The following is a 21,515-nucleotide window of genomic DNA, read 5'->3' on the forward strand; positions in this document are numbered from 1 at the left end:
CCTCCTAAACTGAGTTTTGCAAAGGTGACACATATAAATACGGTTCTGACCTCAACTAAAGTGGCTGTGTGTTCTGGATAAGAAAAGTATATCAAAAGTTACTCACCTGCATTACTGTTTCTTCTATAATCATATTCCTTTTTTGTAATGCTATGTTAGTTGCTGTATTTTAGATTTGCTTGTGTGTGTATATAAATAAATATATTTTAATACAACTTTAAGTGAGAAAGTGTTTTCTTGAACCCTTGTAAGAACTGTTTTTTTATGTACTGCTCTGCAGCGCACATTACAACCTCCTAAAATAAGCCTGGCTGCTCAGTCCCACTACCAACTTGTCTAGTACAGGCCTATATTAAGAGTTGGGTCCCTAATACCAAGAGATAAGTCTTATGAAGTCTAACTCCAGTTGGACTTTAGAAAAACTTGCCTAAGAAGGGTATTAGAAAGAAAGGTATTAGAAAGAAAGGGTTTGCAAATGCAGCCCTCCAACTATGTCAAGCAAATACAGAAGCAGTCCTGGTTGCGGGCAACCTAAAACTGTGGAAGGAGCTCCCAGAGTTCAAACATTTTATTCTCCAGGAAAAACTCGACCATTTCAAGACTGGTCTAACGGACGTCCGGCTTCTGGCTCAAGATTTATTAGAAGCCTCAGCCCATCATATGGATACTTTGGCGTGTTGTCTAATGATCAGCGTTGATGTCACCTGTGAAGCTTGGCTCCATGCGACAACGTTTACAAAGGAAGTCCAAGAGAAGGTTATGGACTTTGTGGGTAAAGAGCTTTTCCACAGCTCGAGTGATGAGCTCGCCAAAACCTAGGTGAATACTTTGATGACAAGATCGTTGTCTGTCTTCACAAAAGCACTGGCGGTGAAGTCTTTTTACCCCCATAAGTCAGATTTTCGTTCCCGACCTTCGCAGGTTTTCGTGATTTTCAGGACCAGAGGTCACAGCCGCCAGACCACTCCCCTAGCGACCCTCGCCGCAAACAGCAGAGAACGCATGATCAGGGATTTCTCTCTCACCCTTTTGGATAAAAACCCCAAATGATGGTTTGGAATGGTCCCATGTGACTCCTGTAGAGGGACGCATTTCTCTACACCTGGAGGCTTGGCAGACCATCACAAAGGATCCTTGGGTCCTGTCGGTCACTTGGTCGGGTTTCCGTCTCCCTCTCCCACCGGTTCCCCCTTACTGTCCTCCACTGACGCAGACAGGATCTCCTTCTGTCCGTTTTGGAAATTCAAAAACTATTGGGCATAAAGGCAATAGAAGCAGTCCTTTAATCTCCACATTCCCCAGGAAAGATTCAAGATGATCACGCCTGCACAGATCTGTTCGTCTCAAGTAAAAGACGATTGGCTCGGTGTAGTGGATCTTCAGGATGCGTACCTTTACATCCCAATATGGACCCAGCACCGCAAATACCTTAGGTTTTTGATAGGGAGCAAACATATCCAGTGCCAAGTCCTTCCTTTCGCACTGAGCTTGGCGCCAAGAGTCTTTACCAAGTTGATGGCTGTAACAGCAATATTTCTCAGGCTAGGAGGAGTCCATGTCTATCCATATTTGGATGGCTTGCTCCTCGGATGTCGCTGTCATTGAAAGCAGCCTCCCAAATGCAGATGTTGTTACAGCTCTTTTTCAACATGGGATCCAGTGCACTGGAGGAAGTCTTGCGTGATGGTCACTTGAGATCGGATTTTTTTAGGTTTCCGCTGCAACACAACGACAGCCAAGGTTTTTTTAAACATAATAGAATAAAGGATCTAATTGAACATGTAGCCTTTTTCTGAATTCCAGCCACAAGACTGCATGGTGGTTCTAGAGGCTTCTGGGCTTGATGACTTCTTAGCTCTTCCCCTAACCAAGTTAAGAATAAGCCATACACAGTAAGCCCTGAGACCGGCCTGGTCTCAGACACAGGATCCAGACTCTCAATTGATGCTAATGACTCCAGAAATGATACCCGTCCCCAAGTGGTGGTCAGACTAATCCAACCTCTTAAAAGGGGCCCATTTTCGGAACCGTCAAGCTTATGTGACATAGACAACAGCTTCCTCTACTGGGATGGGGGGCTAAGTTAAGTCACCTGGAGGTGTTCGACCTGTGGTCTCCTTGGGACACGGAACACCAAATCAATTAGCTCGAGTTGTTAGACGTTTTCTGGCCCTAAAAGTCTTCCAGTCCGGAATCGCCAACACTGTAGTCTGCATCAGGACAGACAACTCAGTTTCAATGTTTTATGTAAAGAAGCAAGGAGGACCAATCTCTTTCCCCAAATTCAGCTATGCCTACAGATGTGGCAATGGGCCATACAGAAAGGGATACGGCTTCAAGCGGTGCACATCCCTGGCCAAGAGAATACAGCATGCGACTCCCTCAGCAGCCGATCTTTCACAAACTGCAAATGGGAATCAAACAATAAGTTCTCTCCTGTCTCTTCAGCGTGTGGGAGACCCTGAATACAGATCTGTTTACGACCCATAGCAACAAGAAACCTCCACTGTATGCTTCCAAAGAGGGTCTCGGCTCAGGCTCCCTGGGAGATGCTGTACAGATCCCCTGGGATTGAGTGTCAGCATTGGATTTACCACCCCTCCCTTTGATTAATTGTGCTTTACTGAAACTGCAGGAAGCAAAAAAATGCACAGTGGTGTTTATAGCACCTTGGTGGCCAGCCAGGTTCTGGTTTTCAGAACTAAAGACTGTCAAATCTCTCTGCCAATTCAGTTGCTGGAGATTCCCAAAATCAACAAGGGTGGCATCCGTCCCCACAATATCTCAATTTAGCGCCCTGGTTCCTAAGATCTGGTCGCTAATGCAGTTTAATATGCATATTATACAGGCAGCGCTTCTATGTGCACACAGTACAAGAGCAAATGACTTTGCTTCTGTGACTGGTGTATAAACAATAGGATCGCCCCTCGAAAGGCATCAGCGGATAGTGACCTTTCCTTTTTCTAGGACCTTGCATCCACTCACTGTACGTACCTGTCTGCTATTGGCGCATACCTAAACACAGATTCTTCTTCATTTAACCTCACAATTCCAGTGATAAAATGACACTTCGAGGGCCTGCTGCATCTTTTCCCTCCTGTCAAGCCTCTTCAGGCAAAATGGGACCTTAATTTGGTGCTCAACGTTCTTTTTCATAAGCCGTTCAATCCTTCTGGCGAATGTGGATCTTAATTTCCTCACCTGGAAAGTGGCCTTTTTGGCAGCCATCACTTCAGCAAGATGATTTGGCGAACTACAAGCTCTGTGCATCAAAGAACCATTTGTCTTCCCATATGGAAATCTGGTTCTTCGTATACATCCTTCCACAATTATGTTACTTTGCATTTATATAGCGCCTTATGTATCATTGGTATGATCTAATCAATCCATTACTGTGCCTGTGTTTTTTTCCAGGCTCTCCTTCAGACGCATAACAGGTCTTAAACAATCTAGATTTGAGGAGGGCTCTTAAGTTCTATCTGAATAGGTCAAAGAACTTTAGGACATCTTTCCATCTCTTTCTAACATTCGGAAATGCTAAAAAAGGAAGAGAGGCCTCTAGGGCTACAATTTCCCGCTGCACCAGTAGTACATTAGTCACTACTGTGAGTAATTTTTCTTCCCCCCTCTGGGATATTTGTCCTCTTTTTTCTCGGTTTCGGCCTCCTGTTTCCACTGCAGCCCCAGTGTACTTGACTGCCTCAAGTGGGGTTCCTTTGAAGGGGCGTGGAGTCTGCTCAGCTCTCCTGTCATTGCTGAGCTGGTATCTGATTTTTTAGCTGGGCTCCACATCTTTCTCTCGCATCTCTTCCTCGTTTTTGCAGCTTCGTGGTCGGTGCAGAGTTAATTATGTGACTTTTCAGCTGGGCTGTCGGCCCTCTGAGACTCTTCTCCCTCGGTCTTGCTGCACGGTCTGTGCAGTCACTCAAGCAACATTTCAGCTGGGCTCTGCGTCGGCCCTCCGAGGATCTTTGTTCTCGCAGCGTCTTGAAGCTGCTCTGGCTGGCAGTCAGCTGCGTCACGCTGCACTCTACTGGTGTGCATTGCAGTCCTGCACGCCAAAACTGGCGTTCCCCTTCCCTCACCGACCAAACCTTGACCTCCTTGACGTGGTTAAATTCTGCGGGGCCTGCTTAGTCTCCCATGATTGCTTCTTTCTGGACGCTCCTCCAGAAGGCTGATTCAGTTGTCCCTCCTTTGGCTTACATGCGATTGGGTACACAAGGTTGGAAGCAAAGTCAGCCATTAGAATAGGTTGCATAGAGTTAGAGACCCAGAACTCCTGAGTTTCATGATATGAGCTCTGCAGTTGAGTTATCCACTAATTAAGAGAACACATGTGAAACTGAGCTTGATGGCAATAATCCTATAGGGGTTGCCCTGGAGGCTGAATTTGTAAACTCTAGATCCCATAACTTTACTGATACACCATGTCACACCACTGGCAATGTGGATGTGTTTAGGATTACAAAACCCCAATTACAGACAACACTCAGTTGAGGAACGAAACAAGCTTGCCAATCCAACATCAACCTACCACCCAACACATTAACAACAAACGTGTTGTTTTATTCTTAGCAGGGATGTTATTGTTGAAGTGGTGACTCCAGGAAACCTCAGCACCTTCTTGAGATCTTGCATGCCTTCTCCACTGCTAGGCATCCCCCAGGCCAACCTCAAATTACGTATTGGATGATCAATACAGGACCACCTGCCCACATTATGCCTTTTTTAGTCTGTGAGAGCCCTCTCATATGGTGAATATGGGTAGCTGGGTTCGCCCCCTGCCCATACTGCCCCAATTTAATAGATGAGGGGGGCAATTCCACCTACAGCATGTCCATCCTCCTTTTAAAGCAAACCTCTCTGGCCTCTGCCTTCAATTCTTTAAGCATTCTACCACTGATGTGTCCAGGCTTCAGTCCATCTCCCTCCAAACTATTACAAAACAGCAAACCGGGCATCAGGAGACTGGCTACAGACACAGCCCCCAAACCCCCTCCCCACGTATTCAGTAGGGAATGGTCCTGGTTGTGCAGGCTCTTTAAAGTAATAAGCAGTCTGCCAGAGAATGCAGGCCCTCCATGTCTCCTTGTCTAGAATGCCGTCTTGCACTCTCACAGCCTCAGCCTGAATCTGGTCTGCAATGCTTTCCACCTGTGGAGCACCCGTGGTGACAGGGCTAGACTCCCCAACACATTGAGGCTATGCCATTAAAAAACATCTGGTATGAGAGCGCTGTGATGTTTTTGGCCATCTTGGATCCTCTCCAAGACATGCTTAAGTACGACCCTCCTTTTTTTTTCCCCTCATGCAACCGTTTGTCAAAGTGGTTACTTTTTTATGGTAAATGCTTTGTGTTGGATAGATTTTCTTTTTGCTGTTTTCCTCCCATATACTTATGGGACAACCTATCTTTCTGTTTGGTATTGACTCCTGACCTGACTTTTGGAGGGAAGTAAAGCCTTCTGGTTTTCTTCTTTTGCCTTGTGTTCATTTTCACTGGAAACTGATCAGTCCATAAGACCCAGTGCTGTGAAGACTTGTCTCCTTAGGGATATCTTGTATTTTTAAAGCGGCACACATCTCCTTACAGTGAAGTGCACTTGGGATACTTTGTAGCATTAAATCTTTTTCTTTTGTAACATTGTGGTTACGAATACATGTATCCAGTATGGGCTGGTGGCAGCGGTTATTTTTCTGCCATGTTTTGAACTTTTTACTCATGCACTTGACTACTAAGTGTGATTACAGGTAGGTTGGGCACTAGACCCTCGACTCGACTTGCGCTGCTCTTGGAATTTTCTTGGGTTGTGAGGGTTTAGTTGAGCTGCGAGGTTGCCGGTGGTTGAGGTGTTGCCCATACCTCGTGTTAGGGTCTGGATGTGTTTTCTCCTGATTACCTTGCACTTGAGCAGTAATGAATCTTAATATTGTGTTTTACATTGGTTAGTTAAGTTTTAATATCATTATTATTGTTTGTCAGCTGACACGTGTTTCGACTGTGTAGTATACCTGCATATGCAGGTATGCTGGAGCTCAGATTCCTGTCCTTGCCCGTGAGTAGGCCCTTGGTTTGGCAGATCTGGTTGTGTTCTTGGATGCTCTCCTTTCGGTGTCCACCTAAACTTAATAAATCACTACACAATAATATCAAGACTCCTTACTTTTCTCAAGCGCAAGGCAACCAGGCCAAAATACATCCAGACTACGAAGAGTGGCTTGCACTTTTAAGATGGCAGCTACACAAGATTTTCGCCTGTCCTTTGGCCATATTGTTTTTTGGACTTTTGGGTCTGGAATTGCCATATATGGGAAGCACTTTGCTTGGAAAAGCTGCTGCTTTCCCGGGTAAGGATTTGTGTGTAAGCCTGGATGTGGCAGCTAGGACTGTCTGGCAGTCCACATGCCTGAATGTCTGGTTCTGGGCAGATTGTGTGGCCAGTGACAAGGGCCATCCATGATTAGATTGCCAATGGCAGTTTGAATGATGTAGATCCTTCACATTGATGGAACGTGGCGAGCTTCCAGTCCAGATCTTGGATAAAAGGACTCCTCCTGCAGCCATTCAATAGATCATCATTGGAGCAAAGACCCCTACAAAGAAATGCAGCCCACTGACGACCACAAGACGACCATTGCAGCTGACCAGCATTGCCTCCAGCCCTGCTTCTCTGTCCTTCTCTCAAGAAGGCTCTTGTTGGTGCTTCGACCGAGTACCAGTGGGAACAACCAGTCTCGACCCCTGCTCGAGGACCCATGACTTTTGAGCATTTGAATTGCACATGGACTAACTGGTGGCCTGGCCAGCTCTCTCCCATTCAGTGTGCATCCTTGGAACCTGGAGGATCTTCAACTTGTGCTGCAAGACACCTGCTCCAGCATTTTCAGCCTTCTAGTTCCAACAGAAGCCATGCAGGGCCTGTTCCTTTGTTCCCCCCAGCCCCAATCAAAGATTGCCTGTCACTGGCTGATCATGGCGACTCCCGTTGCAACCGGTCTTTCTTGCTCCCTGGAGGCCTCCTGATGACGCCTGCTCTGCTGAAGTCATAATTTCATTGCAAGACTCTCCAAATGGACAGTGCCTAGAACCATAATACACAGGTACTGCGAGTGAAACTAAATCCTTCATCTGAAAGCGACCTCTGCACGCGTGACACATAGGCCTCCCTCGGACAAAGCACAGAAGAAGCTGCCCCCAATAGAATCCAGAACCTCTGAAGTTTTCCCTGAAGGAAGCAGAGTAAAGAGGAGGGGTCGGGGGGTAAGTTAAAATGCATATTCTCAGCCCCCCCCCACCGCCCCTCCCACGTTCTCCATAAGGTTGCATTGGTGTAAAGTTCTGTCCCTATCTCTCTTGCCTGACTCGTCTTGGACTAAGCCTTCCTTGTGTAGTGGGACAGAGAGAGCTACTTACCTGAACTTTTCCTAACTTTTGAAACATTTGAATCACAACAACTGGCATCGTCCTATCCAATAGTAAACCTACCTGAAAAGTATATCTGCTGCACCTGTTAATGTTCCATCTCCTGGCTGGACTTACTTAGTGTTGAGGAACTATTCTAGTATTGCTCTTCTGTTTCTAATTTGTTTATCCATTTCATTACTTACCCGTATTACAGTGGTTTTGAATCAAATAGGTTTCTATCTTTTTACAAAGAGTTAATTGTGTTAAGTCAGACATAGAAGATAGACAAGAAGGCATGTTTGAACAAGATGTTTTGCCGAAGAATGAAAGATCACCTACTCTGGGCCCTGTTTCTATGATGAATGCCCTACGCTTGAAAACAAACTGGTGCTCGTCAGGATATCGGACAAAAATAAAACTGTCCTCTTTGAAACTATGCTAACATATTTCTGCCCTAACTCTATGAAAAGAAAGAGAAACTAAGCTTCATCTTAGCTTATGGTTACTCCCACCTGGGTAAACTAGTGGTGGCTGTTTTTCTGACCACTAACAAAGAGTTCCCACAGTCTCGTCCAGCTCTTGGTTTCGTAGACGGGTCCCAAATCCAAATCGACAAAAGAAATGTCTCTCTGCTTCAGTTAATACAATGTCCTTGTCAGGCAGTCTGAACAGTTTCCAATGTATCCCTTCTCCTGGGGTTTGTTTTCCTGATCTCGGTAGGCTGGTATGCACAACAACAAAAAACAAAGTTTGTTCCTAGTCAGAGGCGTAGCCAGGATTGTTTAACAAGTGGGGCCTCTGAAGCAAATGTAGTTCGGCCCAATGCAGTGACATTAACATCTGTAAATGCCCACACAGCGCTTCTGAGTGGGTATTTACAGATTTTGGGTGGGCCTTGCCCGCCCAGGTCCTATCCTGTCTACGCCTCTGCTCCTTGTCCCTCTTGCATTGTTCACTGTCTTAGCCTTGTGTAGGCTGCAGGCCTTCTCCGCCCTGCTTGGCTTATCTCTTCTTTCACCCCCATGTGGGGTATTTGCACGTCGTGAGCTACGGGCCTGCTCATGCCTACTTGGACTCTTTCTCTTAGCCCGTCCTGGGGTATTCAGGTTGTTATCCCTGTGTGGGCTGACCTGCTCAGGCCTACTTGGTTTAATACTTGAGTACCACCCTGTGGAATAATAATCTTCTCTGTTATTTCAGTGCTTTGAGACCCATGGGTTTGCAATGCTATATAAAAAATGATTATTATTATTACTATCACTTCTCTCATCCCCTATGGGATATCCAGTCTTTCGGGTGGGCTATGGGCCTACTCGGACATGTTTGTTTCTTCGTTCACCCCCTCCTGGGGTATTTGTTTTCTCAGCCTGTCATGGACTATGGGCCTGCTCAAGCCTACTTAGTCTGTCTTTTCTCTTACCCCCCTGCCTGGGGTATTCAGGTTGTTATCCCTGTATGGTATCTGGGTCTGTTCTGCCCGGTTTTGGTTCTGGTTTCTCTCAACCCCTCCTGGGGTATTAATCTTCTCACCCCCATGTGGGGTTCGGCTTGTTAAGTACGGCTATGATATGGCATTTATAACGTGCCTGTAGACAAGTGTTTCTTGCTCTGTTGCTTCTCTCGTCCCCTCCTTGGGTATAAGAATTGTTAGCCCTGTGTGGTCTTGGGTCTGCTCTGCCAGGGTTTGTTTCCCACTTATCTCACCCCTTCCTGGGTACTCGTAATCTTACCCCTGCATGGGTTTATCTGTGGCCTCACATCCCTCCAGCACCTCCCTGTAGGCTGCATAGTACCTTTTCTCCAGTGGCGTTGCTCGCTGCTGAAGGCGCTCTCTCCGGCCATGCAATCCGTGCTCTCGAATTGGCTCTGGTCTGCATGGCTGGTTGTTCCTCATTGTCTCCCTTCTCAGGGCTTCAACGACAGCATGACAGGAAAACCACAAGTATGGCTTCTGTCTTTTTTCCGCTTCCTTCCCCAGCGGCCCCAGGCTCGTCAGGGTCCCCGCCTTCGAAACAGCAGAGTTCCGCGGGTTGCCTTGGGTCTCAATCATTCACCTCGACTGCGTGGCTCTCGGCTCCTCCCACGGAGGAGCAACTGCCTCTTTTGCACATCTGTGCAAGCCGGTATTCTCACTCTCTGGCCGATTCCCTCCTTTTCGGCTGACTAACTGCTGAATTTTTGTTCCTAGCTAGAATGGAGGAGAAGATTACATTGGCCATCGGTTTCACCAAGAGGCGGTAACGAGTACTGGTCAGAAACCAAGCCATCCACTTTGAATGATCACCTTGTTCAATATTCAAATAACCATCAACATTGAGGTCTTGGAAGTGGAATGGAATCCTGACTTGGGCATTCCTTGTCCCCAGAGTAAGGTCACCCGCATTGGGATCCCAGTTGCCCTGAACCCTACGGAGAGTATCACGTAGCAGGCTCACCTCCCTTCTCCCAAAGTGGGTGGCTCCCCCTTGAGGAGAAGGTAAGAAATGCCTGGACTCGCCACAAAATGTATAAATATTTGATAGTTGTGTGACGATACTTACCTAGAGGTTGTATTGCCTAGTGTGCATTTTAAAACCCTGATAAATAATTGTATATTTTTGTACTTTTCTGTCTAACGGGAATTATTGGAGTGCTCCGAGTGTCTCATTGTAGCTCTAGACCACTCTCATCCCTCCTGAGTCTTAAGCATTGCCTCTGTACTACGTACCTTGTTTGGGTTTGGCTAGACTTCACTGTCTTTTTTTATTCACATAATAGGTTGGCTTTCCAAAATCCCCCACCAGGATTAATTTTGGAAATCCGTCTTGGACAGCTTCTTAATGTATGTTTTATTGATACAATCTTGTTTTTACTCATGTGGAGCTCTTTTGTTTTAATGTAGGTATCGCTGAAAAATAGACCTGTGCGGAAAATAATTCGGAGGCGTGCCCCTGCGTGTAATAATGAATTCTGCCGCCTAGGATGTGTCTGTTTTAGCCTTTCTCAGGAGAAACGCCAACCCACACACTGCAGACGACCAGAGTGCATGTTCGGCTGCACCTGCCTAAAGAGAAAAATGCTGCTGGTGAAAGGTGGACTGAAGGACATAAAAAACATTAAAAATGAGGGCGAGGTCGACCTGCAGTGTGAACCTGATTTAGATAAAGATCAATCCTCTGATAGGAAAAATGGAGACGAAAGTGAAGAAGAGAACATTAACATGGACGATGAGATCAAAAATGGCAAATTGGAATATAGTAAGTACTGAATTTGTTGATGTTTGAAATATGTTTCCTTGCTATAATATGCTTTTATAAAAGTCCTGCTACTCCCCGTGATTCTTCATGTACTGTTCTCTTTTCTCTTTGCTGATCAGCACAGTAGTCTTAAATGTTCTCTTTAAACCACTGAGGTTGGCAACAATTTAAATCTTGGGGGGGTCTATTACGAGTTTGGCAGATTGTTGTATAAATACTAACAGCAATCAATTAGTAATTTTGGAATACTACCAGCTGTATTCCAGAAATGTCAATGCTGCAAGGCACAACCTCTAAGATTTTTTTTCTTTTTGTTGTGTGTTTTTTTTAATATGTCCATTTGCAACTTCATTGTAACGGTGAAAGCTGATAATATGTAGATAAAAATGTGATAGGGAGCATAAGCAACCCGGGTCTGGCTTTGGCCTTCTTTGTTTAGGTGCTGCTTTGTGAGAGTATTTATGTGCAGACTTGGGCCCCTTTGTTGCTGCTTCATAAGAAACTAAGCTACACCTCAGTGATGTGGTAGTCATGTTTTTCATGTAACCTTGCAATTGTAACACAAATTTGACCAGGTAAGTAAGGTGGGTTTGTTGGCTCACTTAAATCTAAGTAAAGGGGATGTGAATCCCACTTTACTTCTTGGGACTAGTAGTTCACCCAAGACATAAGAGAATTGAAAAGGAAGGCACTGCATTTAAAATGTTGTGTGCTGCCATACTACATTAGTCAGTCCAAAGTTATAGGAAACTATAACTCGAATCACACACGATGGAAAGACATAAAAAGGTCACCCATAAAAAGAGTAAACGACTAGGGGAAAAAAATTCCAACTCAAATAGGGACAAGGTAAAATAATTACCAAGTCCAAGCAAAAAGTTCTGGGGTTGGCAAGGTCAGAAAGATTTATCACTGAAATGACAATCTTACCTAACAGTTTCCATGAGTAAACATTACCCCTTCAGAAAGAATGAAGCATATCCTTAAGGTTGGACGCAAATACATTGCCAAGTGCCAAAAGCCGACATGGTGTTGTCAGTTCAAAGTTGGTGATGCCTGGGCTAGCTCCTGATTACACCGAAAGACCTTTGCCCTCACCAGATATTTGCACAGTATTTCTGTTGTCTCATTCCCCTCCTGAGACGTGTGCCCTGGCTACTTGGAACACCACTTTTTCAGGTGAGCTGCACGGCACATGAAGGAATTTAAAGCTTATCTGCATTGGTGGTGATTTTATGGCTTAAGAAATCCCTACTGACCAGTTTGATATTGTTGAATTGGATTTTCAGAGCCATCCTGGGCAAGGTTTCTGAGAGTCCATAAAGTTGATGACCTGGGCAACATGGGTCAAGCCACCTAATCAAGATAATGTGGACTGAGCAGCAAGGCTTGAATGGAGGAAAGACCGAGCTCCTGATTTGTGGCTCGTCTCAAGCCAGACTGGATTTGAACATTGAATATGAAAGCTTTCTTATTAATGACAGTGTCATCCCAGTGAAGAGCAAGGTCAAAACGTTAGGCATTATTCTTGAACCCTCCCTTAATGTAGACTAACATGTCAACTTGTTTACCATAAATTGTTATTATCATCGTCTTTTAGGAACCATTCAGCCGTTTCTAACAGAGGAAAATTGCATCACCATTGCCGGTGCAATGCTAGATTACTGTAATGTCCTGTTTCTCGCGGCTAACAACCCTACCTTAAAGAAATGTCAACTTATTCAAAACGATGTAGTGCAGATCATTAAGAATATTTCAAAAACGATCACATCTCGAAGCACAGAAGAGTTCTCCACTAGCTACCCATAAAAGAACGTTTTCATTTTAAAGCTTGTACTTTGGTTAACTGTTGTATTTGCGGTATCACCCCCTCCGACTTAAATTCTTCAATATTTCTCTGCACGCCAGCCAGATCTTTGCTTTCTTCCAACCTCGCTCAGGCCCGCTTCCCTGGATTTAAACACACCAGAGGCTTGGAAAGATCCTTCCCCATCAGTGCTTCTAGGATTTGGAACTCCCATCCATCTGGTTTAAGACTGGAAGTAAACTTGATGTCTTTTCGCAGTGTGCTGAAAACTCAACTTTACAAATAGGTGTCTCCTGCCTTGTTGTATTCATTTAAAATCTGTGTCTCGTTCTTTTGTATGGTCCTTAGAGTTTGTGAGCGCCCGATGCATGCGGGCTGCCAGCGCCTTAGAAATGAATAAATAAAATGCAACATAAGCATTCATATCAAACGGCACAGGAGCACAAAAACATATGTATTTATTAGGTCTGAACTCTAAGCAGGTAAAGTAAGTGAGTCATAACGTCTACACATATATGTACACAGTCGGTGATCTCAAAAGAGATCACTGCCACGCTTTATACTGAAACACAGTAAAACATTTCATGTCAACGAACCAGAAAATCTGTCGGCATATTAGAAACAGTAACCATATACCTTGCTTTGTCATTCGCAAGGCCTCTATGGCTTAAGCAGTCCTTCTCTACCTGGTAAGTAGGCCTAGTGCTTAAATGGTCAGTGTTCCAGGTGCAAGTATCTGTGTAGGAAGCAGGAAGTCTTAAGTCTCCTTAGAACAAGCTTTTTTGTTCAAGTTAAAACAGGTTGTAAGATTTTAGGGCGACACCCAATTTAACACTAGGGGTAACCTTGAGAAAAAGATGGAGGGAGATCCTGGCCAGAGCGCCACCGGTCCCAACCCAGTAAGGGACATTTACAGTATGGACTGAATGCCCATAGCCCATTGTGTGAGAGGGGCGAGAACACAGGTATGCAGGCTTGCTCCACGATCCCGAATGATAACACCTTGGGTACTCAAAATGACTGGGCCCACTTCTGCGATTGGTCTGGTTACAGTGGGTCCAGGTGCTGTGGGTCGAGTGTCTGAAGTGCGCTTTGGGATTTTGGTTTAATGCTGCAAAAGGATGGTTTTGGAGGTCTTCCAGCAGGACAGACAATGCATCTAAGGACGGCTGCCATAGCAGGTCCCATGATGATGAGACCTTCAGGACATGCCATAGATGTGCAGCAGTAAAGCTCTCCCTGATCAGGGGGTGGCAGGCGAGACATTTGGTGACAAAAAAGAATCCGATTTACGAAGGCCCTTCTTCATGAATAGTGCAGCTAGAACAGGATGGGGTGGTCTGAGGCCAGGAGTCGATGACCTGCAGAGTCCCAAGCTCTGAGCTAGGACAGACACCAACTGAAACACTGGATAGGCCTCTTGCAAAGATGGTCAGCCCACAGGATGTTCCTCATGCTGGTGTCCATACTTGCTGGTCCCACTAAGTGTCAAAGCACAGACAAGCGTTTTCCAGGATCATTGCAAGACGGACATGGCTTTACTTGGACTTGGCTTTGGTAAGGGTGGCCACCCTACGAAGTAGTCTTCGGAATGGTGTTTCTCGCCATCTCCGGATAAACTGCTGTAGGACCCCAGCTATTATCCAAGATTCAGGCTGGGGGCTGCCCCAGCACATCCGCACCATTCAAACTGGCCTGTTTAATCCTGGACAGTTTATGGCCTCAGATCTGCTCGGCAAAAGACACACTCTGGCTGTAATGTGGATTCGAACAAGACCTCCCCATCCACCACATTCAGCTAGATTACACTTGCTTTCACTTTTGCCGGGAATCCAAGCTAGATTCTGATAAAGTTCTTACCTTTATATGACCATTCCCAACCTGAGATGGCAAGATGATGGCCAAACAGAAAGAGGCACCCACCATAAATCAATGGAGTTGGAATCGTGCAAGGGAGCAAGCATGTGAAGTTGCCTTTAGGCCTACATTATTAAGTACAGTGTTCTAACGACACAACCCACCCCTGTTGCAAATGGTAGTCCTGTACCAGGGGTCAGGGCGCAGCACATATAGGCAAGGGTTAGAACGGAAAAGGGAAGGAGACCTGTTAACCAACCAGTAAAATAGTCTATAAATCCCTCAGTCCAACGGACACCACATTCTATTTGACCCTCTAGAGCAAAGTTCTAAAAATAATACAAATGCACACATGGTAATGAAATATAGTTATAGCAGTTAGGAAACATTTCAAAATAATAGCCAACGGCCTTCAAGAATTAATAACATTTTAGAAATACACTTCATGATAAAATATTTACAGTCGCCATAATTATCTTCAGTGTAATAATGCCTTCACAAAGAGGAGAGTGCAGAGCATGACTTAATAAAATACATTTAAAAAAATCAGTCGCAAGTTATAAAATTCTAGTTCTTGGTCCAGGGCTTACTGACTCCTAGTGGGTATAGGAAAAACGTTGAGGGGCAGGAACGTACCCCCAGAGTCACTTAAGGTGAGTTCCAAGAAAGGTACACAATTCTAAATGAATCCATGGGATACAAATCAATGTGCCATCTGCTTTAATAGAAGTAGGTCTGTTCTACTCCATGGGTGTGAATTATGCAGCAAAACTCCAGAGTGGATGTTAGGCAACATTGTATGTAGTAACCCTGTGCGAGACTACACCAGCCTTGTCCTCTTGGCAATAGGTAACCAAACCTTTGGTATAAATCTATACTACACAAGTTGTTAGAGGGACTGATCAGCCAGGCTTATCTCAAGAGGGGTCAATGTGAGCTGTAGGGTTGCAACATAGTTTCACACTGACAAGTATTCAAATAACACTTATACTCAACGTTTCTTGATCAAAATAATGATTTATGAATTTAACAGCCAGTTTTAAAATAAGCCGCCTTAAGAAGGGAGCCATTGGCAACGATACAAAATACACGTCAAAATACACTCCTTCACTTCAATCAAGTAAAGTAGATACCCTTTTGGGATGGCACACAGATACTTCCTACACCCTGAGTTGACTTCAGTAGTTATTGCCACACAACCTACTGCTTTGGGAGACTCGAGATAGACTAATTGTCTATACTGGAGTTAGATGCATCCTATCATATAAATTCTGCGAATCCAGGAAACATTAGGTACCGCAATGAGTCACTGTTGTAAAAAAAAAAAAGGAAAAAAAAGGAATAAAAGAAAATGTGTACACATACTATCTGTTTGATAAAACCTATAAATGTGAAAATGTTGTCTCAAGTACTAATACCGTGAATAGCGTCTGAAATGCTTTACTATTGATTTTTTGCCGATACCTTGTACTAATGTATATCATTTAAAATGTCTTTCTAGATATTGTTTGAAATGTGTTTATACGCCCCTGAAGAAGAGATTACTCTCAATGCGTTGGGCCACAAATAAATCATCTGTTTTACAAGAAAATTGATTGCGTCAGTCTGATATGCATTTAATTATATAAAAAATTGCTTATTGATGCGAGTAAAAAGATGGGAGAGTATATTGAAACAAATACACAAAGTATCACCAAATTACCTGGACTGAAAAGGTTTTGAGCTGTTGATAGTGTGCAGGGGACAGGAGTTCCCACATTGGGAACTTAATTGTTTACTGATTCAATAGTTAAGACACTGTGGACATTAATATATCGCTTTTCACACTTAAATGGTAATACTGAACTTGTGGCAAAAAGGAAAAGGTTAGGGAAGGAAACAATGGTTAACACGTTTCTCAAACAGGTAAGCCTTTTTGAACCCCCCCCCCCCCCCCCCCCCAACCCCCAAAGCATTGTAGGTTAACCCGTTCCCAACTATACATGTAAGGTATGTATGACATTTTGAGGGATAGCTAAACACATACTCGGAGGATACGAACAGCCTTTCAGGCGGCCAGGACAGACAATGTCACCTGAGCAAAGTCTAGGGGAGCTGAGGCCCTTCTTGAAGGTAGGTAAACGTCTTGCACAACATTAAAGAGTTTTGTTCTAAAAGAAATCATTGTTGGGCCACAAGCTGTGAAACTTGTGAATGGCAAAGCTACAAGTAACTCTGCAAACAACTCTGCAAGTCTCCTGTGAGAACAGGCAGGCTACACACACGAGAGGTAAGTACCCCTTAGTTTACAGGACCTTAGGTCTGAAGAAATGGTTCCAGCTGGCTTCTGTTCTTCTTGTAGTACCTGCAGATCCTGTTGTTCCTGGGCCTCAGTCGTGGGGACAAGAGGGAGGATGTCTGGGGCCTCCTGCACTACGATTTGAAGGTTGACGGCAGCAATGGGCGGCACTTCGCTGTTTCAGCTTCTCGCTAATAGCACCACTGCGATTCTTGGACACCTTGTGGAATTTCCTTGCTTCTGGGGTCCAGCGCTCTGTTGAGGTGGCTCAGGCTTGGTCAGCCCTGCTTCGAGGGAGTCCGGAGGATCTTCCTGGAGCTCAGGTCCGGCATAAACAATGCACTTAATTCTGATGTTCGTGTTCCCTGGCACTCGGTTCCTGCAGCAGCAATGGAAGTACAGCCAGCAGTGAGAGGGGTTTCAGTCGAGTTCGTCTTCGGGTCGATTGGTCCCACCAACCCAAGGGGAGAAGTTGTCCTTTCCGGGCTTCTCTAGTCAATTTCGAAATAGGAGCTTCAGCACTGCAACAGGGCTTCACCGGGCAAACCAACAGTCCAGGAGTTGCAGCAAGCGTCTCTTCCAGTTTTTTCTCCGGTTCCTTCGTCCAGTGGTTGACACTGCCTTCCTTGCAAAAGACCTCGCCTTTTAGGCAAGTCGTTTCCCATTCATTCGCAGCCTAGCTTTCGCTCACATAGCAGGGTGGCTGTCCTCCAAGGACAGCCAGCAGGCCAATCACCTTTGGGTGCAGTCCTGTAACAAAGGAGACTAAGCACAGGGAATTTGGGAACCTCCCTCACTTCCTGCCCTGCCAGACAACGCTGGAGCCAGAGGCAGGCTTCACTGGTGAATCGCGCCAAAGACAAAATGAACTAAGTGACCAAACCTGGTTTGGCGCGCAGAGTAAATCTCAAGAAGGACCTTTCCAACAAAAAATTGCCAAAAAAGACCAGGGCCATTTTGACAAAATGGGCGCCCATGGGTGCAGTACTGCAGCTGACAATTCAGCCTGCGGTAAAAACACACAATGGTAGGAAAAAAAATCACTGCCACCAGCCATTAATTGTAGAAAGGGTAACATAAACATCTTACATGAGAATATAGACAAAAGGGACACTAAGTAACCCCTCCAGCACCCTATTGTAAGATAGTGTGTGGTGGGTCTATATGGAGGAAAATGTAAGTAAAGTCAATTTCACTTGACTACTCTTGGAAACAGTAGTTATCCAAGAAAAGGTATGTTAACCTTAGCAGAGAGCCAAAGGATCTCTCTGTGACACTGCACATGGTGCTGTGCTCCAATGTAAAAAAGATGATTCCTATGGAGTTTGTCAGACTCCAAGACCAAAAGAAACGCTGTGTTCAAATAAAAATGCATGAGAGAGTGGGAAAAAGGTCTAAATCTCTGCAGGATAAAAATTAAAAGTCCTAAAGTCCAGAAAGAGTTGGGGGTCTCTAAGGTAGATGGGAATTAGCACATTTCTGAGAATTCTCCCCAACGATGGACCAGAGGAGATCCACTGAAGAGATCCAGAGGTTGAATCAGAAGACCCAGAGATAGATGCAGCAGAGCAAGAGGACTCTCCTTGTACGTCTTGGGAAAATGTGATTGCAACACACCTCTAAAGAGTAACCAGCTCAGACCTAGGGGACCCCAAGTGTAACTATTTGTAATAATAGCCCAACATGGGGCCCGGTGGTAAGTATTCACGCCTGTAGTTTCGACAAACGTTCCAGCGCAGCAAAACAACCTGGCTAAATATAGGCTTCTCTAGGTGCGCATTACAAGATTTGGTCCTCATAAGCTCTGCACCCAGAGACTATCCTGTCACAATAACTCCTGTCTTTTGCCCACAACTTTGCTGCCGGTGTCTGCCGCAGCTAGCTGATTTTGCTGAGTGGGTGCAGGCTGTAAATCAAGCTGATCGGTGGCCGGGGAGGATATCTGACATCCTGCTAACTCCCAGCGGGTAGTGCACATGGTGTGTGCCTGAGCGAGGCAGCTGCCTTCCCCGGGCGACCATAACTTCACCTCCTGGCTCGACAGGGCCTGCAGGAGACAAGCGTAGTAAGGAGGGAGGGCTTGCAGAGATCCTTGCAGGTCTGTGTGACCGATAGCGTAGGCTGGGAGTCCGGGGCTGATTAATGCTCCCACTTGCCCTACATTATATGTGAGCAGTGTGGAAGGGACCTTTTTGGAGCCCCGCAGGGCCGGGGTTCAAGACTTGCTCTAGAGCTCACAGGGATACAGATATTTCTGACCGTGAGGGGCTGTTTGGCAGGTCTCCAGGGCCAACGTTCCTTTTCCCTTGCTCTCATTGTAGTTGGCTGGTGACTGTACAGATGGACCCTGGTGATCTGGCAGGGTGCGGCCTTCTGTGCCTGTTAGTTTACTATGCTTCTGCATTGGATTATCCTGAGGTCTCAGGTCTGTGGTGATCCGGCCCACAGTTCCTTTTGCCCTTTTCACTTCGATGCTGCTGGGAGGAGGATTGCAGCTCTGTCCCAATCGTCAAATAGTCCTGCTAATAATAACGCTCTTGAGAGTGTGGGGCTGGTGGTGGGCTTAGACGGGCTGCTTGAATCTTTGGTTTTGTGTTCGTTTGTTGTGGTGCATTTAAACATCAGTGTTGTGCCTGGCTGCGAGGCCTTGACAACTGGTGTATATTTCACAGTTGGCTGTGCTGGGCTTTTATTTTCTGTCACTGGTTCCGTGGGTCCTGCGATATAGCTACCGGCTTCAGTCTTCTGCTGGGACGACAAAGGGTGCCGGTAAGAAGTGTGGACCGATGGACTCCTTTTGCCTGCACCCCCGTTAGGGATTCAGCCATTGTCTCTGTTGCTGAAGTTACTCCTGTGTGCGGTCCGCCAGCTGCCGCTGGTATGGAACCCCTGATGGCAGCGATGCAGTCTGGCTTTCCCTCTGTGAATACCTAGTTAGACAATATTGTTGCTAACATCCGCTCTCTTCATTCAAGTCTGGACACTGAGAGTGGGCACATTACGGAGTCTGAGACATGGTTGGCAGCCCGGAGGACAAGGTGGAATCCCATGATCAGCTGCTGAGGGGGGTCCAAAAGGACCTTACTGCCGTCCGTGCAAAATGTGAGACTGTGGAATTGCAGTCCCGTTGCAGTAATGTTCGCACTGTTGGGATATCGGAGAATGCGTTGAAGGGTCTTTTGGAACAATTTGTGGAGGATCTCCTGAAATCTTTATTTGAAAACGTTCAATTCTCTGCGCACCTAGTGAAGCGCCTGCTCCGAGAGCGACAAATACAGTATGCCATCCTCTTTCCATTCAGGTTGCGCATAGAGCATGGGGCAGAGCGCATTTCTTGGACTGTCCTTTTGAAGCTCTGCAATACATAGTGGCGTCAATTCCTCTCCGGCAGGCTTCAAACAATACGTGACTGTTCACCAACTCGTTGCTGGCCACATCTCACTGCTGCGGTTTGACCTTTGTAAATCAGGCTACTGAAGTTTCTGCTCCACCGCTGTTCAAGGGCTTAAGAATGTAACTTGATATACTACCAGGGAGCACTTTTATGTTTTGTGGAGTTGCTGCTTGCATTGCTCTCCTTGAATGTACAATGGGGCTGGTTGGGGGGGGGTGACACTGTCTGGTTGGGGTAGACTGAGGGTGGGCGGTGGAGGCGGCGTTATGCTGGTGAAGTTGAAATGTTTGGCAGACGCAATGCTTGTTTCAATGCAGCAATATGATTGGTAGGTGGAGGTGCGATGGGAGGGGGTATTTGCCTATGATGGGAAATTATAACGCAGGGATGGCTAAGCTTGTTACTTTACTTACATGAAATGACAAGCACCCGGTTATTTATACTTCAGGTAGGGACTTCCTCTGGGAGCTAGGGAAAGCTAGGTTTTGGTTTTTGTTACCAAAAATAAGTCTATAGACAAAATGGCACTTTTTGTGTCTGCCGCCCTTCTTCGGACCTACCAGAGCCCCCAAAGCAAAAATGCCAGAGGGCAGGACTTGAATAAGTACATATGTATCCCTGTGAATATCAGTAAGGTACAATGGGTAACTAATGTGGTCAAATGGCTTGCACCCAAGTTGAAGCTAAAACTAAATAACAGTTGCCACCAGCCTACACCCTAAAGCCTATGTAGGGTGATTATAATCGCATAGAACCACACTGAGATGCTTAAATAGTACCCTTGCCATAACAGTCTTGGTGTTAAAAGGGTTGCTGATGGACTTAATTAGAAGTGCCTCTGACCCCAAAAGCAAGTTTGAGATCCTAAAAATAAAGTTTAGGTTCCCATGAACAGGAAAACCTCAACGTTCCAAAATGCACAAGAATATTTTACCTTCCTATGATATCTTACTTAAGTAAGGACATCTTTTTAGAATCTTGTACATCCTGTTTGGTTTCTTCACAAACATGCAACAATCGAGTGGGATGGTGGATTAGGCTCACCAGTCGCTCAAACCGGACAAGGATTTATGTACTTGGGAATCCTTTTGTTTTTGTACACTTGTAAAAAAAAATTCTACAATTAAATCAAGTAAAATAAAAAACATGCTTCATCATTATCATGGAGTTATTTGCTAACTTCCGCTTCTAAGGGTCTACGTTTGGGCATTAACATGATAGTGAGAGATATCCAAGACCCCCTTGCCTAACTCTTGTATGAATGTAAACAAACTTGGTCCTCCCAAGGGAAGGCTGTGTGGAGTGCATGATGTTCTATAAGGATGCCAGTACTGGGCCTATAGATTTAAAGTTAAGTAATTGTTTATACCTGCAGCATAGACCCTGAATGTGCTGTGGATTGAGTCACCTATGGTAGAGATGGTAAAAAAAATGTAAGGGTCGACTGCAGAGATCAGTGAAGTGTTGACCTGGATATGGAATAGGAATTGTATTTTAGCTTTAACCTTGAGGTGGGGCAGTGGAGGGGTACACTT

The 21,515-nt window shown here is 45.4% G+C and overlaps 1 protein-coding gene across 3 annotated transcripts in view; it reads left to right on the forward strand.

Annotated features, from left to right (window-relative positions):
• The window catches only part of MGA (MAX dimerization protein MGA), an 872,134-nt gene that overhangs the window by 353,507 nt on the left and 497,112 nt on the right, over positions 1–21,515 (forward strand). For all 3 annotated transcript variants that reach the window (XM_069638800.1, XM_069638798.1, XM_069638799.1), the window contains exon 9: positions 10,290–10,644. In XM_069638800.1, coding sequence (XP_069494901.1) covers positions 10,290–10,644 — 355 coding nt within the window. The remainder of the gene's footprint in view (positions 1–10,289; positions 10,645–21,515) is intronic.

The sequence above is a fragment of the Ambystoma mexicanum genome, chromosome 14 (assembly GCF_040938575.1).
Source record: "Ambystoma mexicanum isolate Mex_15411 chromosome 14, UKY_AmexF1_1, whole genome shotgun sequence".
Classification (NCBI taxonomy): domain Eukaryota; kingdom Metazoa; phylum Chordata; class Amphibia; order Caudata; family Ambystomatidae; genus Ambystoma; species Ambystoma mexicanum.